The sequence below is a fragment of the Boleophthalmus pectinirostris genome, unplaced genomic scaffold (genome assembly GCF_026225935.1).
Source record: "Boleophthalmus pectinirostris isolate CB_2022bp ecotype Guang Dong unplaced genomic scaffold, ASM2622593v1 HiC_scaffold_7, whole genome shotgun sequence".
NCBI lineage: Eukaryota > Metazoa > Chordata > Actinopteri > Gobiiformes > Gobiidae > Boleophthalmus > Boleophthalmus pectinirostris.
Window position 1 is genome coordinate 19,745,430 of NW_026571473.1, and position 15,426 is coordinate 19,760,855.

The window sequence follows — 15,426 nt, forward strand, 5'->3', positions numbered from 1 at the left end:
CTGTTGTCGAGATTGTTACTGTCAATTTGATCCACTACTTCAATAGCTTACCCCTATTTTGCCAACTAATGACTTCCACATAGCATAGTCTTGTTATAAGGCAGTATGCAGAATAATGTCCAATTTAGCTCATAGAAACTCGCTATAACAAACGGCATTGTATTTCTACACCCTAAATAAAACGCGAGGCGTGGAGTGATGATAAAACCCTCAGCCTACTCAGGAGGCCGAGCTCTCTGGGCTGGCTCGTGTTCCTGACCCACGCGTGTCGTTGTTATCACGGCCCGTGCTGACGTACGTGTCTCCACCGCTGTGTGGATCCCTGCCATATTCACGCCGGGCAAGATGGCGGCGATACGGACGGGCTGTTATTGCCAGTGAACACAAAAAGGCATTTATTTAAGCTAACAAAGCCGTTCAGAAACATTTGTACCATCGACCATATCGTGTGCACATTTCCGTCGAAACCAACGTCGACGTCTCGTTTATGTTTCGCGTATTTCTGACAAAATGTTAACGTTGTAACCTACTCGCTAACACGGGCAGTAAGTAGCCAACTAGCTATCTATCACAGCCAAGCCGCCGTGAAGTGGAGAATGGGAGAAAAGCTGGAGCTGAAACTCAAATCGCCGGTCGGAGCAGAACCAGCCGGTTACCCGTGGCCATTACCAGTATATGTAAGTAGCACACAATATAACACGCACGCAGTTTTATAAAATAAATGTGTGTTGTTGTCTTTGTTAGCTAGCCCTGTGCTAATGGTGGCTAGTCGATGGAGGCAGAGCACACAGGGGAATCAGGTCATACTTGTCGGTACGGTCACAGACTTGATATCAGGCACAGTATTTGTTTTAATCATATTAACCTATTTTTAGTCATTGCACAGTCCGGTGATACCGTAGAAAGTGGTGTCTAGTGGTCACTTTTGTGTTACAGCTTGTTTACAGTGGTCACTGTCATTGACTGTCCATGGCAGTCCTTACAACTGGTTAATAGTGCAACGATAGTAGTCGCCTGAGGTGCACATAGATGGTATTATATTTTAATAACGTGCTTGTGAATTAACTACCTATAGGTAATAGATATTTGATCATACATTTGAGTGATTATTTGGTGGGTCTAAGCGCTACTGTAAACTTTTCATTGTGCGTACAGTGTGTAGTATTTATTCCATGTGACATGAGTGTGTCAGAGCCTGCAGGCTCACAGAAGTTGGTTCATTGAAGAGAAGCGGAAAGGGAAGTGGTTGTAGTGATGCCTATGTCTATGACTCAGTGTAGGGTAAAATCTTCATTTATAGTAGTTGTGGTGAGACAGATGAGTATATATACATTTCTGAGAAGTTTCAAGACATTTTAATTCCCTCATGTAACCTGCTTTATAACACAATTGTGCCACATTGAACCTAAGTTTAAGACAGGTCACCAAACTGTTTGTGCATGTTTTGGTATTATGCAGATGGCAGTCCTTTCTGTTTTGACTGACAAAGCTGTTCCTTGTTTCACACCAGGCCAGTCTTTGATAAGAATCCTTCCCTATTAATACCACCCCCCTTTCCGTGTGTCATTTTCCACTTGGAGAACCGAAGCATGCAAGGAATACTCCTCCTGACATGCTCCACATTTATTTATACATGAACTAGTAATCTGGCATTGAATTGGAAACAGACAATTGGCTCACATATGGCATTCTACAATTCAGAGCCCATTCATGCAGTGCTGTCCTCCTGTTTTCAAAGGACTTCCTCTCCCGTTCTCCTCATGTCCATATGGTCAGCTCTGCAGGGAAGAGGACAGAGCATTCTGACAGTGGGATATTATTAGATATCATTAAATATGTATAATCTCACCTGTGGGCTGTTTTTATGATAAATCTATTCATAAGTGATATCTATCTATTGCTGTTTTCAAAATACTAAAATTTCAAATTCTATTTTATATTTTAGGTTTAATCATTATTTCAGAACCACAATAATAATTAAAAACTGTTCAAATCAGTGTCAATTTTTAATACATTTTTGCATCGATAAGTATGTGGGTATTGATTTTTATGACTACCCTAAAATAGAAAACAAGATTTTGTAGTTTTCAGAAAACGCTGCACCCTGCCTCCTCCTCCTCCTGCCTATCCCAGATGTCCTAAATGTTTCCATATGAAGACATTTTTTAGCGGAGCTACAAACCAAACCTACAGTGTACTTAAAGCATAGATTCTTATATTGAACAAGACCAGAGCTTTTGTCATCTTTTTGTTCAGTTTACAGGAAATGACACAGCCTTTGTGATATGGTGTGGTTTTGCAAATCATTTTAATTACAGAGGGGTTTTTTATGAGGGAGGGAGCCACCCCACTTCCCACAGTGTTGCAGCCTCATTGTCATTGTTTAAGATAAAACAAAAGTTTTGGAAATTCCCTTTGCATTTCCATTATGCGCAGTCACACTAAAGGTGCACTTTTCATAACTAGTCATCAGCAGGAAATGATGGTAATTTTCATTAGAAGCTGCATGACCCAATATGAATTTTAAGTATTTTTACCTTGTCATTTTTGTTGAAAATAATGAGGTTGCCTTTATACACTCAAAATAACAGACCATACAATAATAAATGTTGAATGTGTGTAGAGTCTGACGAATGACAAGACGATAAAGAAAAAACACAAAGTGATTTTTCTTCGTTGATCGTGCTCTATTTTCTGTTGACGTTCAGTAATAATTTCCTGAACATAAAAAAATTGTCCACAGTTCTTCCTTCAAAGTCTGAACTCTGCTCAAACCACATGCTTTATTTCTATCACTATATTTTATTTGACTTGTACTTATACATTTATGTTTTCATAAAATTATGACTTGTTTGACACCAGTCTCTTGCTGTGTTTATTTTGAATTTATTATTACCATTTATATTTTTACTCTTTGTTATTATAGTGTGATGAGTGAGCTGTGGTGTCCAAACAATTTCCCTTGTGGATCAATAAAGTTGATCTAAGTCCAAGTAACCAGCAGCACATTGGCTGTAGACCTCTTGGTATAAAAACAGACAAGCTTATCATACACAATTAGAAATGATTGAATCTTAATTAAAATGTGATTAATAGTACAGCCCTAATCGTACGTTGAGATTTGAATATGGTTCCTTCCCTCTTCACCACCAAGCAGAGAGGAGGGGTCACTCCTGGTTTCTGTGTTTATTTTTAGCCCGTGAGCTGAGCTGGTGTTGCTGTGTGCGTCTTTGTCTGAGCAGATGACCCCCTCCTTTTAGAGTCTCACTCACACGTGCTGCTGCTGTGAGGTAGCTGTGTGCTGCTTCTAATTTGCAGAACACTCTGTCCTTCTTTTTGCCTATTCAAAGAGTGGATTTTTGGCCATATTAATGCTATAGATAATAATAGTTTACAGAAGAAACAAGCAGGAAGTTTGTGTATTATTGCTTTGAGGTGGAGCTGTCAAACAGCTATCAAAGCCTGGTGTTGATTACTCATCTTTCTCTGTCCGTTAGCGTTGAGTTGTTGCTGTTCATTTACTGTTTTCCTTCTCTAGTCCTCTTTGGCTCTGCAGTGGAGCCAGAGTCTGAAAGTGGGTCAGTGGGTCATTTCAGGCAACGGGCTCGGCTGGCTGTGCTCCGGTGTAATATGAGCCCTGTTCCTTCCATAGAGCTGCACAGCACTCTGCAGTTATGAATCCACCCATGTCCTCTGCCATATAATCAGTGCACCACAATCCGTAATGTGCTCTCTACTACCGTTACTGTATGTTTCTTAAGAAAATGATGCTAGTACGCTTTTGTATTGTATATATTACACCCTTTATAGTAAAAATATGTTGGATAGGCCATAACAAGTCCACACAGAAATATTTGTACTCTAGTAACCCTGTTCTTATGTTGTGTTTTTCAGGATAAACATCATGATGCTGCTCATGAAATCATCGAAACCATACGGTACATTTCAAGCTATATCATTCTGATTTAATTTATTTTACCAGGCAAAAGATGAATAACAATTTCATATTAACAATGTTGGTTTACAATGTTTTCTTGTTCATTTAAGTCAGTTAAGTCTGAGTGACAGTGTTTACATATTTTCTAGGTGGGTGTGTGAGGAAATACCAGACCTCAAACTGGCAATGGAAAACTATGTGCTCATTGATTATGACACAAAAAGGTGAGTATTAATTGATCAAAAATAAATTTTAACATTTAATAAGGTAATTTAATTTTATGCGCAAATGTATGTGTCCTAGTTTTGAAAGTATGCAAAGACTATGTGACAAGTACAACAGGGCCATTGACAGCATTCACCAATTGGTTAGTAAATTGATCATTTGTTTTCTTTGAAGCTTGTGTTGGAGGTTTGTTTCTAAAGATTATCATTTTCAGTGGAAAGGGACCACCCAGCCCATGAAACTGAATAAGCGTCCATCCAACGGTCTGTTGCGCCACATTCTGCAGCAGGTGTACAATCACTCTGTGACTGACCCAGAGAAGCTCAACAACTATGAGCCCTTTTCTCCAGAGGTGTACGGAGAGACCTCGTTCGACCTTGTGGCTCAGATCATCGATGAAATTGAAATGATGGAGGAGGACACCTTTGTAGATCTTGGCAGTGGTTAGCAAGATTTAAAAAAAATATTAATATCATTATTAAAGCATGTTGTAAAGTATGTTGGTCATTGAAATATTAATGGCAGTATTTGTAATAAATCCACAATAATTTCAATTGTAGGAGTTGGGCAAGTTGTGCTGCAAGTTGCTGCAGCAACCAATTGTAAACACTACTATGGTGTGGAGAAAGCAGACATTCCAGCCACCTATGCAGAGGTAATGCAATATTTATCTTCTACAACAAAGACATTTTAAAAGTGATGCAAGAATTTATTTTTTTTATACACAATTTTTCAATAAACTTACTTGGATATTCTAATGACATTGACTTAAACTATTATTATAAGTATGTTTCCCCACTTAATGCTCTTGTCAATTCAGACCATGGATAAAGAGTTTAAAAAATGGATGAAGTGGTATGGAAAGAAACATGGGGAGTATACAGTAAGTACACATTGCATTTACAATACTTAAAATACATACTTTCTGTACTGGTGTTTATATATTGTTTGCTGTGTCTCAGCTGGAGAGAGGGGATTTTCTGTCTGAGGAGTGGAAAGATAGAATTGCCAACACAAGGTAGAGGATTAAAGCTTGTTGCGTCACTTGGTTTTGTAAACCTGATCTATCATTGGATGATAAGTTCAATGTTTTCTGTTTGTGTTGCAGTATTATTTTTGTGAATAACTTTGCCTTTGGTCCAGAAGTAGACCACCAACTGAAGGAACGATTTGCAAATATGAAGGAAGGTAAGTATTCAGCCAACAAATCATTGTCTTGTAGTTGCTATGAATTAAAAATACATGGACATGTCTAAGGTTTTTTTATCTTTCAGGTGGGAAAATAGTTTCCTCCAAACCTTTTGCACCTTTGAATTTTAGGATAAACAGTCGGAACTTAAGTGGTAAGTTAAATGCGTGATTATATAGAGCATAAATGTTTCATCTATCATTCTGTGTTGATGACATTGGTCTTTCACTGGTACAGATATTGGCACAATAATGCGTGTGGTGGAGCTTTCTCCTCTGAGAGGCTCAGTGTCCTGGACTGGAAAGCCTGTTTCCTACTACCTTCATACCATTGACCGCACCATAGTGAGTTATCAACCTGTTTGTTTTTTTTTTAAATAATGTGATTGTGGTCCTATGTGTTTCTTTAATAAGCCAACTCTTTTAAAGGGGCAATAAAGAACTAATACTGCATCATATCTTAACATTTCCTTTCAGCTTGAAAATTATTTTGCTAGTCTCAAAAATCCTAAACTCAGGGTAAGTTTATTTTTTTGTACCACATACAGGTCTCTTAAATGTCACAATTTAATATTTTGACATTACTGTTTTTAGGAGGAGCAAGAGGCAGCTAGACGACGCCAGCAGAAAGATACAAAGGAAAGTAAAAGCAATAGCACCACACCCACAAAGCCAAAAGAACCCACCAAGGTAGGCTGGCCATATTTTTCTGAAGTATTTATAGCAGTTTTCTTTTTATGAACATATTTTTGTCATTACAGCCGGATTCTGGTGACGAAGAGGAGCATCCAAGCTTGGTGACAGTGGTGAAACCTAGTCCCAAACCCAGAAGAACACGATTATTGTCTAAAGGACGCAAACTGAACAACAAAAAACGTGGTCGCCCCAAGAAGGCCTCTGTTACTACCACTGAGAAGAAAAATAAGAAAAATCAAAGTGCATTGGATTTGCTGCATGCCAAGACTCTGTCTGCAGCACCTGCTCAGGGTCAGGCACTACACAAAATATACTGCATTTTACTGTTTTTGTCACAGAAACTCATTGTTTTATATGTGTCCAGATTCATACCGGTCACCTCAAAGTCCTTTCTACCAGCTACCTCCCATGGTTCAGCACTATCCTTCTAGTCAACTGCTGCTCGGCCCAACTCCTCCAGCTTTGCAACAAATGCTAGGTAACCTCTTGTCAACATAGTTGCAGCTAGTTTTGTAGACTGTGCAATGATACTAATAATAAAGTATTATTTCTCTGCAGATAACATCAAAATACAATACCTACAGTTTATGGCCTACATGAAGACCCCTCAGTATCGTTCCAACCTGCAGCAGCTTTTAGAACAGGAGAAGGTACAATTAGTCGCAAAAAATTGGATACCCTACTCTCATAAACCTCAGTGTGACCTTTGCAAATTATCACTTGCTTATTTGTGTGTTCTGCTTTTTCTTTAGCAAAAACACAGGGACCTGTCAGGACAGGCAGAGCAGTTGCAAGCTGTCTGTCAGTCTCACAAGGAAAAAATTAAAGGACTTTTTCAAATGAAGCTTGATGAGGTAAATATTATAATACTGCATTTAGTTAATGCTGGTTTTGACAATTGCTAAATTAAAATGCATGGTGGTTCACAGTTAGGTGTGAAAGCCCTGACGGCAGAGGACCTGTTACAAGCGCAAAAAGAGATATCAGCTCACAATCGCCAACTGAAAGAGCAGACAAAGCAGCTTGAGAGGGACATGGCCTTATTGAGGGACCACAGCCTGTTGCTAGTAAGTTCCTTCCTTTTGTGGTTTGTAAAACTGAAGTAGTTTTTACATGCTAACCCTTTTATTTTGTTTGCTACAGCTGAAGACTCGATGTGAGGAGCTGAAGCTTGACTGGGGCTCTTTGTGTTTGGACAGTCTGTTGAAGGAAAAACAGGCCTTACGAAGACAGATATCTGAGAAGCAGAGGCATTGCCTGGAGCTGCAGGTATATAGTTGATCTGGCACTTTTGAACTGAACCTGAAATATCTGACATAAAAAATACACATTTATGTTGAGTTCAAAAGATTTCCAGAATTCCTCCTCATTGCTGTAAGCGCCCCCTGGTGTCTCTTTTCAGATCAGCATTGTTGAACTAGAAAAGAGCCAAAGGCAGCAAGAACTGCTGCAGCTCAAGTCCTACAGTCCCTGCGATGGTTCCCCATACAGAAAGAATTTGGAATCACGATCCTCCATAGACATGGACACTACAAAGATGGGTCTGTCCTCTGTCCCATTGCATAATGGCATTAGTCCTGAATTAAATGGCACCAGCTCTCCATGTTTTGAACGCACCAACATGAAAGGAGAGCTCCTTTCCCGATACCTCCCCATCTCCCCGGACCATGAGCTTGGACCTGCTGCTTCTGATGTCCGACAGAGACAGCACACCTCCTCTCACACTCTTCCAGACTACACCCGCTTCTCACCCGCCAAAATAGCCTTACGTAGGCATCTCAATCAGGATGCTACTGCCGCTGCCCAGCTAAGAGGTCCTGGGATGATGACACACAGGTCTGTTCTCAAAGCTTCAAAGAAATGAGTAGAACAAATTGATGATATAGTTGTATTAAGTGGAATTGCTTTTCAGGGGTGAATTAGTTGGTATTAATCCTCCAGCTAAACAGAATTGTCCCTCGCCTGGAGCAACTGAAACCCCAAGTACTACAGCTAAAAACTTTGAGAGGGTAAACACAAAGCTTTTGTCTTTGTCATATTCTTTAATGTGAATTATATAATTAATTTCATACTACTTTCTTTTTCAGGTTGGTAAAGAGAAGAGTCCTCCTCAAAGTGATAACAGTATTACAAGCCTTCCAATTAGTATCCCTCTGAGTACAGTCCACCCAAGCAAACTGCCTGTCAGTATCCCCCTGGCCAGTGTGGTGCTGCCAAACCGAGCTGAGAGACTGGTCAGAAATTACGCTTTCTCCTCTACTTCTATCTTGTCTTCTTATCCTCTACTTCTATCTTATCTTCCATATTGTCATAATAAGTTATTTTTAATAGCAGTAATAGCAGTCAGAAATTAAATGTACAAGCACGTCTATGAGCTACACAATACACATTATCATCTGACTGTGGACCATGAGTTCACAAACAAATGTATAAATAAGATAACGTCAATTCAGGACTTTAGGGTTTAAGATCAGAGAAGGCAGTGTAGGAGGTTACCTGTCAAAGTACACCACACGTCCCAGTGACATCACTAACTGCAAACATTACATATTTGAGCGCATTATAGAAAATACTGTGGAACTATTATTGCACAAGTCCTTCTCGTTATGCTTTGCAGTGTCACATCACAATCTATTTTTAACAATTGCTGTGCCATTTAATCTGTATACTTCTTTAGGTAACATTTGATTATCATATCTAATGTCTGTTTTTACAGAGAAGTACTCCTAGTCCTGTCCATACAAGTCAGACCAATGGTAAAGCTAAAACAAACACAAATTTAATTGTACAACTTAAAATTTGGAATACTAATGGCTTTTTTTTCCATATAATAATTGATGTAGGATACTCTTCCAGCTCAGGGTTAATGAATGGAGTTCTTCACTCTGAGGACCATAATGGTGCTTCGCTGTCTCCTCCCTCCCACTCCAACCCACCTCTGACAGGACCAATGAGCCGCGGGTCCATCCAGAGTCCCTCTCTCAGTACTGGAGGAGTGCTCCAGTATGCAGATGGTCCCCCAAGGATTGTGCCAGAGGAGGGTCCCGACCACAGGGGAGGCGAGTCGGACAACGAGCCCCTGGAAAGTGAGATGCGGAGGAGAATCTTCTTCTCCTCTTCCTCCTCATGTTCTTCATCTTCCGGTAGTGGAAGCAGTGCAGCTTCAGGGTCACGCGTTCACCACCACACTGGCAGCTCAGCCAAGCAGGGATACCATGGCAACCATCACCACCAGTCCCCCGGCACACAGCACACCCACACTCCCACACATACTGCGTCACACTCCTCCCACAGCCTGGGTGCTCAGGAGGGTCGCAAACGAGGCAGAAGGAAACGGGGCTCCACAGGAGGAGCTGTCACAGCCAGCACCTCCCCAAAAAGGAGATCATTCCCTGGGCTCAACGCCAGCCATCACTCCTCAGGATCACCACTCAACATCAATTCAATGGTAAGAATTGACTTCAGTGTACTTGTCTTTATGCTTGATGTCACCAGTGTGATGCTGTAACATGCTGTCTACTGTGTAGGTTAGTAACATTAACCAGCCTCTGGAGATCTCTGCCATATCCTCTCCGGAGCAGTCAAGCCGCAGTCCCAGTGGGCTTGACCTGGACCAGCCTCCTATTCTCAAGAGAGAGCGTCCTTTAGAATTTAATGGAACAGGGCGGTATTCATCAGCCCCCAGCTCAGATGATGAGGACTCTGGCTATCCTGCAGACAGCTCTAGTTCAAGGTCACTAATTTGATTTTCTACTGTTTTGATGCCTTGTAGTAGGTCATTTCTAAATTTCTCTTTTGTTTTAGAATCGAAAGAAAAATTGCCACAATATCGCTGGAAAGCAGAGACATTCCCGGTAGATTTGTGGACACTGATAGAAGTAAGTAATTAATGATCACAGCTGCCTTTGTTTTTTGTTTCTCACGGACATTTTTACTGTAATAATAGGCAGGAAATCTGGGAGTAGCAGTGGAAACAGCACGGGCAGTGAATCATCATCTACATCCTCCTTGTCCTCTACAAGCAAGTGGAAGTCTACATTCTCCCCTATTTCTGACCCCAAGCAGCCCGGCTCTGAGCTAAGACCAGGCGGCTCTCCTTTTGGTGTGGGGGGGCCCAGTCGCAGCACAGACTCTGATCCAGACCACAAGCCCCATGCTCAGGGGCGCAAAGGCAGTGATGGGGAATCCACTTATGTGATGTCCAATCCCTTCCTCAGTCAGGAGGGGGCTGTGCGAGGGGGAGCTAGTGGAGGCAGCGGTCCACAGGGACCCAGTGGGTCTGAGGCACGGCAGGTTCTGCAGAAGCAGAAGGTCCCACGAGACTGGGAGTCCAAGACCAGCAGCAGCCAGAACCTGTTCATCTCTGCCGCTGCCAGCAGTGGAGCTGGCATTCTGAGCTCAGTCTCCTCCACCTCTGGGACCGCCGTGGGGCAGTACCTGGGTTCTCAGTTTCCACTTGGAGGGACCTCGGTCCTACAATCACTATTTGGGGCCCAGACAGGGTCTTCTGTGAACGGGTCGACCCGGCTTGTTAATGGACATTCAGCCCTTGGAAGCTTCTCTAGTGCTGGTTTGGCCGGAGGAGCAGCTGGAGGTGAGCATTACTGATGACAGTTTTCACTTTTAACTAAGGTTCAGAGCTCAATATAAAGATTAGGATTATATAGGATAGATAACTAAAAGTAAATGATTGATGTAAAATGAGGTAAGTGAAAGCCCAAAGCTGCTGACTTCATCTGCTTCACTGACTTCACTGACGACTTGCTTTGACTGGGACAGCTCACTGCAGTGCTTTAGGTGGGAACACCCTTGGAAAATGTGGGATCAGTTTAGCATTTGATCAAACTGAACATCAAAATGTAAATTCCGATTCTGTTTCACCAATGATATATTTTCTTTGGGTGTATCTGTTCAGAAGTAACAGAGGCAGCTCACACTCTACTAAAGTGAATCCAAAGTTCAGATGAATTTGGACTTGCTTGTGGGCTGGTCTGACTCTGTTTGCTCTCTGTGCTTGTTAAAGACTTGCTTGGCGCTATGCACAACCTGGCTCAGCCCTTGCTTCTCTTTTTGTCCCCCTCTTTCTCGCTCTATCCCCCTTCCCCTGGTTCGACCTCTTGCCCCCTGCTCCCTACATTTCTATCCTTTGCAGGAATCTTTCACCATGTGGTACCTACAGTGTCCTCTCATCAGTTTGGGGCGACGCTGGCCGCCTCTGGAGGCCTTGGCTCTCTGCTCAGTCTCTCCACCTCTACCTCGTCCCAAACCCAGCAGCACAGCCCGTCCCCAGCCGCGTCCTCTCGACAAACCCCTGTGTCCTCTCCTGTCCTTCCCTCTGCTCAGCACAGCCGCACACAGACAGTTCTGCACAGCCCCTCTCCCCCCACTCTCTCCCTGCCTCCCCCCCCTCCTCTCCATACTGTCCCATCCTCTTCAGCACCCATACTACCTGATAATCAGACATCTTCGCGTTCAGAGCGCCTGTCCCATACTGCCCTCCACCAGCAGAGGGTGCAGCCCTCCCTCTCCATTTCCACCTCTGTGTGTTCTGTCTCTGCTGCTTCTGCCCCTCTGTCTTCCTCATCCTGTCTGTCTTCTTCGTCGCGTCCTTTTGCTGTGCACTACTCGCCTCGGCAGCCCCCTCCACAGGCTGGCAGCAGCTCTGCAGGCAGTGGGGGCATGTGGAGGACTCAGAGTATGCATACTGGCCACTCCATGTCCCATCTGCCTGGCTCCCGGCCTAGATAGGTTTTGGAGTGAGGGTGGGGGGAGGGGGGTGACACAGGGCAGTCAGTGGATAGAGAGGGAGAGACTGGTAGGGTGGGAGAGACAGGGTTTACCATGCTCCTGCAAGGGGATGTCTTCAGAGCAAGGTGAGTTCTCTTCATTGAATGTTGTGTGTTGATTTAGTCTGAAATGATAAAAGAAACTCAAATGTTTATGCTTTTTCTTTTTACTTTTTCTCCTTAGGTAATTAATGAAAACTACCTCATCATTAAATGAACTATGCAAATGTCCAGGTGTGGACCAAGGCACTCTACTCTGTCTTTGGTGCTCCTAAGCGTCTGCACTACCATCCGCCTGCCGGACCGCTTCCTGTCCTGGGATATCTCATACACACACACACACACACAATTTACTCACACATCTACTTTGACTGTCAGTCTAGTCCCACTTGAACAGAGCTCAGGCTCTTGGTCACCTTTGGACCTGTGTTAAGTGGTTGTTTTAACAGCATCATCACTACCTCAATTTCTAGTTTTGAGGTGCTTTTGATTTGAAAGAAACTCTAAATTATTTTAACATAATAATGTTGGCTCAACCATTAAAATGTAATGATTTATCTTAGAGAGATTAGAGGAAAGATTACATTTAGCGCCATTTCAAATGTACACCTCATCTAGACATTGAGGCCAGTCCCTTCAACACTTTTAAGTCCCCTTAATTTATCTCATAGCCACTTTTCCTCACACTTCACTTCTTGTTCCTTGAACTGTTTATGATTTGTCATAAAACCAAATAAGGGATCTAAACTATTGACCCGACATCACACTGGAAATGACCTGCAGAGGCTTGTGTAGCATAATAGAATAAGCCAGATACTGGCTGCATTATTTAGCCCTATTTAGCTTTCATTCGGCTACCATGTTACACAGTGTTTGATTCAATTGTAACATCTTTTTACATTTTTAATCCAATGGCATTTAACAAAAATCATTGCATTTTATGACACACCTTAAGGCTTCACCAATATTAGACACTGATGATGAAATTATGATTTAATTGCTCATTTCTTCCTTTTATAATAACACTACTTTGTTTGACAGCAGCAGAATTATCACTGTTAATAAGCTCAAGATAATAGTTTTCCTTTCTGCCTTTTGAAATGCAGGTTTATTTAATTGTCAAGTGCATTGACTCTTTTATGTGAACATTTATCTACATTTCAAACATGAGAATCTCACACTGGGAGTAACATTACCATGACCACAACGAAACTACTGGACTCATTGCTTTCTCCTTTTTTTTTTTTTACTTGTACAAATGGGTAAAATGATGTTTGTACTGTGAATGTGGTTGATTGACTGTATAGTTGTGTATAATTTAGATTATTATATTTATGTCAGCTGTCAGTTTCACATGTTTTTCTTTTTAATTCCAAACTGTGTTGATATTGTAGTATGCAATAGTGTGTGTACTTGGCTTACAGTTTGAAACCATTGGTGCTAGTTTGAACTGTGCCTGATCTTATTTATTATTTAGTAAAACACCACAAACAAATGGAAGAGTTGGTGCTGTACAGTGGAAACCTTGTAAAGCCACTTTGGCCTTTCTCATGTTAATACGCTGTATGATGATTATATGCTTTGTGTACACCGGACTGTAGAGCCCTTCTGCATACAGCTAAAGTGTGGAAGCAGCTTTCAGATATCCTTCCTGAGCAGTTTTAGTGAACAAGACACACTCACTTTTGTTTATTAGGTCTCCAGTCAAGAAAAGAGTGCTATATGAAATGTATCTATATATAAATATATAGTCTATATTGACATACAAAATATATAAGTAATAGGATGTATTGGTGCTTAACCTGTTAAAACGGGGGGCTTGGAGCCAAGGAGAGCAAAGCATTGCTACCTTAATAAATGTGGTGGTGGTGGTGGTGGTAACATGGCAGCAAAACCGCGCCTATATCATGTATATAGAGTACAGAGTAGTCTGTCCATGTTTGACACTGAGGTGCTATTGTGCAGAAGTCCAGCACACTGTTATCACACTTATTATACAAAAACTTGTTTCTCGTTTGTACTATCCCAACTTTTAAGAAACCTGGTGCTTATGCTCTTAACAGCTGAACTTTGAGCAATGTCGTCTTACTGGTGCATACTGAACTACTTGTCAAGCTTCTCACTTAGTGTTTTATTTTGTCTGTTTGGATGTCTTAAAGACAAGGCTACATCTTTACAAGGAAGCAAAATGCTCATTTGTCAGTTAGACAGTGATGTAAAGCACTTGGAAATATCTTTTGCGTGATTTTTGAGTAACAGAAGCCAAGTTTTTTTGTCCATCACAATATTGTACGTGTGACTTTTTCACTTGAAGTGTGTGCATGAGCAAAGACTAGACTCATTATCAAAGCTTTATAGAAAAAGTCCAGCAATGAGTCATTAAACTCATATGAGGAAACTATTAAAGACAATAGACCATGTGTTACCAGCACTGACAGGACTTTAATAATGTTTGTTAATATTATTTAATTTTTTTTATCCTTGGTGTTTGCATATATGGTTTCAATTGTTTCCAGTCATTACCTATTCTGACAGACCATGTGGTGCTCTCCTTCACTTAAAACAAGGAATTTGCAGCTATTAAATCCTGCTTCTCTTCCGCTGTTTGTCTGCAGGGCAAAGGTTTTAATCCCTCGCCTAAAGCAGCTTTTGATGGTCCTTGTTGACATTTGTGTCAGTGAGAATGACTTTTGGAAATCTAATCTTTTGAATTTAATATGGATTTTAATATGATTGTAACCAAGGCTGTTTACAAAATCCTGCCAGATGTTTTAACTCAGGAACTGCTTAGGTTGCTTGGAATTATATGAATTCCCCTTCTTCCATGCACAGTCTTCAGTACCATTAAAAAATGTTTATAACCCTGCTCAGGGCTAGTTCAATTCATATGATAGGCATTTTACAGCCATTTGATTCTATGCCATTTGCCTTTTCCTCAATAATTCTCACTGTCACAAACCAACTTTAGCAATCCCACGTCTATCGAGCTTTATAGGTTCTTGTGAGGATTGAGGTAACTGCTGCAGTGTATCCGGCATCTTCCTCATGTCACAGGATTAAGTCAGTTTGGTGAACTTGTACTTTGGACTATACACACTGGGGTACATCTGAGACCATAGTGTAGTATCTGAGTGGTAAAGCAGGGCTGGTTTGAGGTGCAATAATAACAGCAAACCTACTTTCTTAAATGCCCTGAAAACCTGTTACTGTTCGGTGTTGGTGCTTTTATCCTAAGATGTTATAATGACAAAATGGAATTATTTGTTTGTTTTTCTGCCTTTACAATAATAAATAAAATGTTTCTTACAAAGATTATAGTGCTGTGTGTTTCTTAGGAACATTTATCAGCTTATTGCAATATATTGAAAAAGGCTACATATTTGTGTAATGTAAAGATAGAAATGATTTAGATTAAATAGAAACAAAATTGAGTTGAAGTGAACTATTTTCATCTTCCTTGTATTGCAGCCTAGGGATGTTTTATAACATGTTTTGATACAAGGTGGATGCCATTTCAGGATAATGACCAATTCCTGCCATTCCTTGTGGAAGATTTGTGATGTTCAAGAATGAGCCTTGACTTTATCTCCTGGG

The 15,426-nt window shown here is 41.2% G+C and overlaps 1 protein-coding gene across 1 annotated transcript; it reads left to right on the forward strand.

The window, feature by feature from the left end:
* Positions 1-248: 248 nt before the first annotated feature.
* Positions 249-15,144, forward strand: dot1l (DOT1-like histone H3K79 methyltransferase). Its single transcript, XM_020940088.2, has 28 exons — positions 249-677; positions 3,895-3,938; positions 4,087-4,161; positions 4,241-4,304; positions 4,377-4,605; positions 4,723-4,817; positions 4,983-5,045; positions 5,125-5,180; positions 5,271-5,350; positions 5,437-5,505; positions 5,589-5,695; positions 5,828-5,869; positions 5,945-6,040; positions 6,112-6,337; positions 6,411-6,524; positions 6,605-6,696; positions 6,799-6,900; positions 6,976-7,113; positions 7,190-7,315; positions 7,449-7,882; positions 7,959-8,055; positions 8,134-8,280; positions 8,763-8,802; positions 8,890-9,494; positions 9,574-9,779; positions 9,851-9,924; positions 9,993-10,640; positions 12,017-15,144. The coding sequence occupies exons 1-28, from the start codon at positions 597-599 to the stop codon at positions 12,022-12,024; spliced, it is 4,158 nt and encodes a 1,385-aa protein (XP_020795747.1). The 5' UTR covers positions 249-596; the 3' UTR covers positions 12,025-15,144.
* The last annotated feature ends 282 nt before the right edge of the window (positions 15,145-15,426 follow it).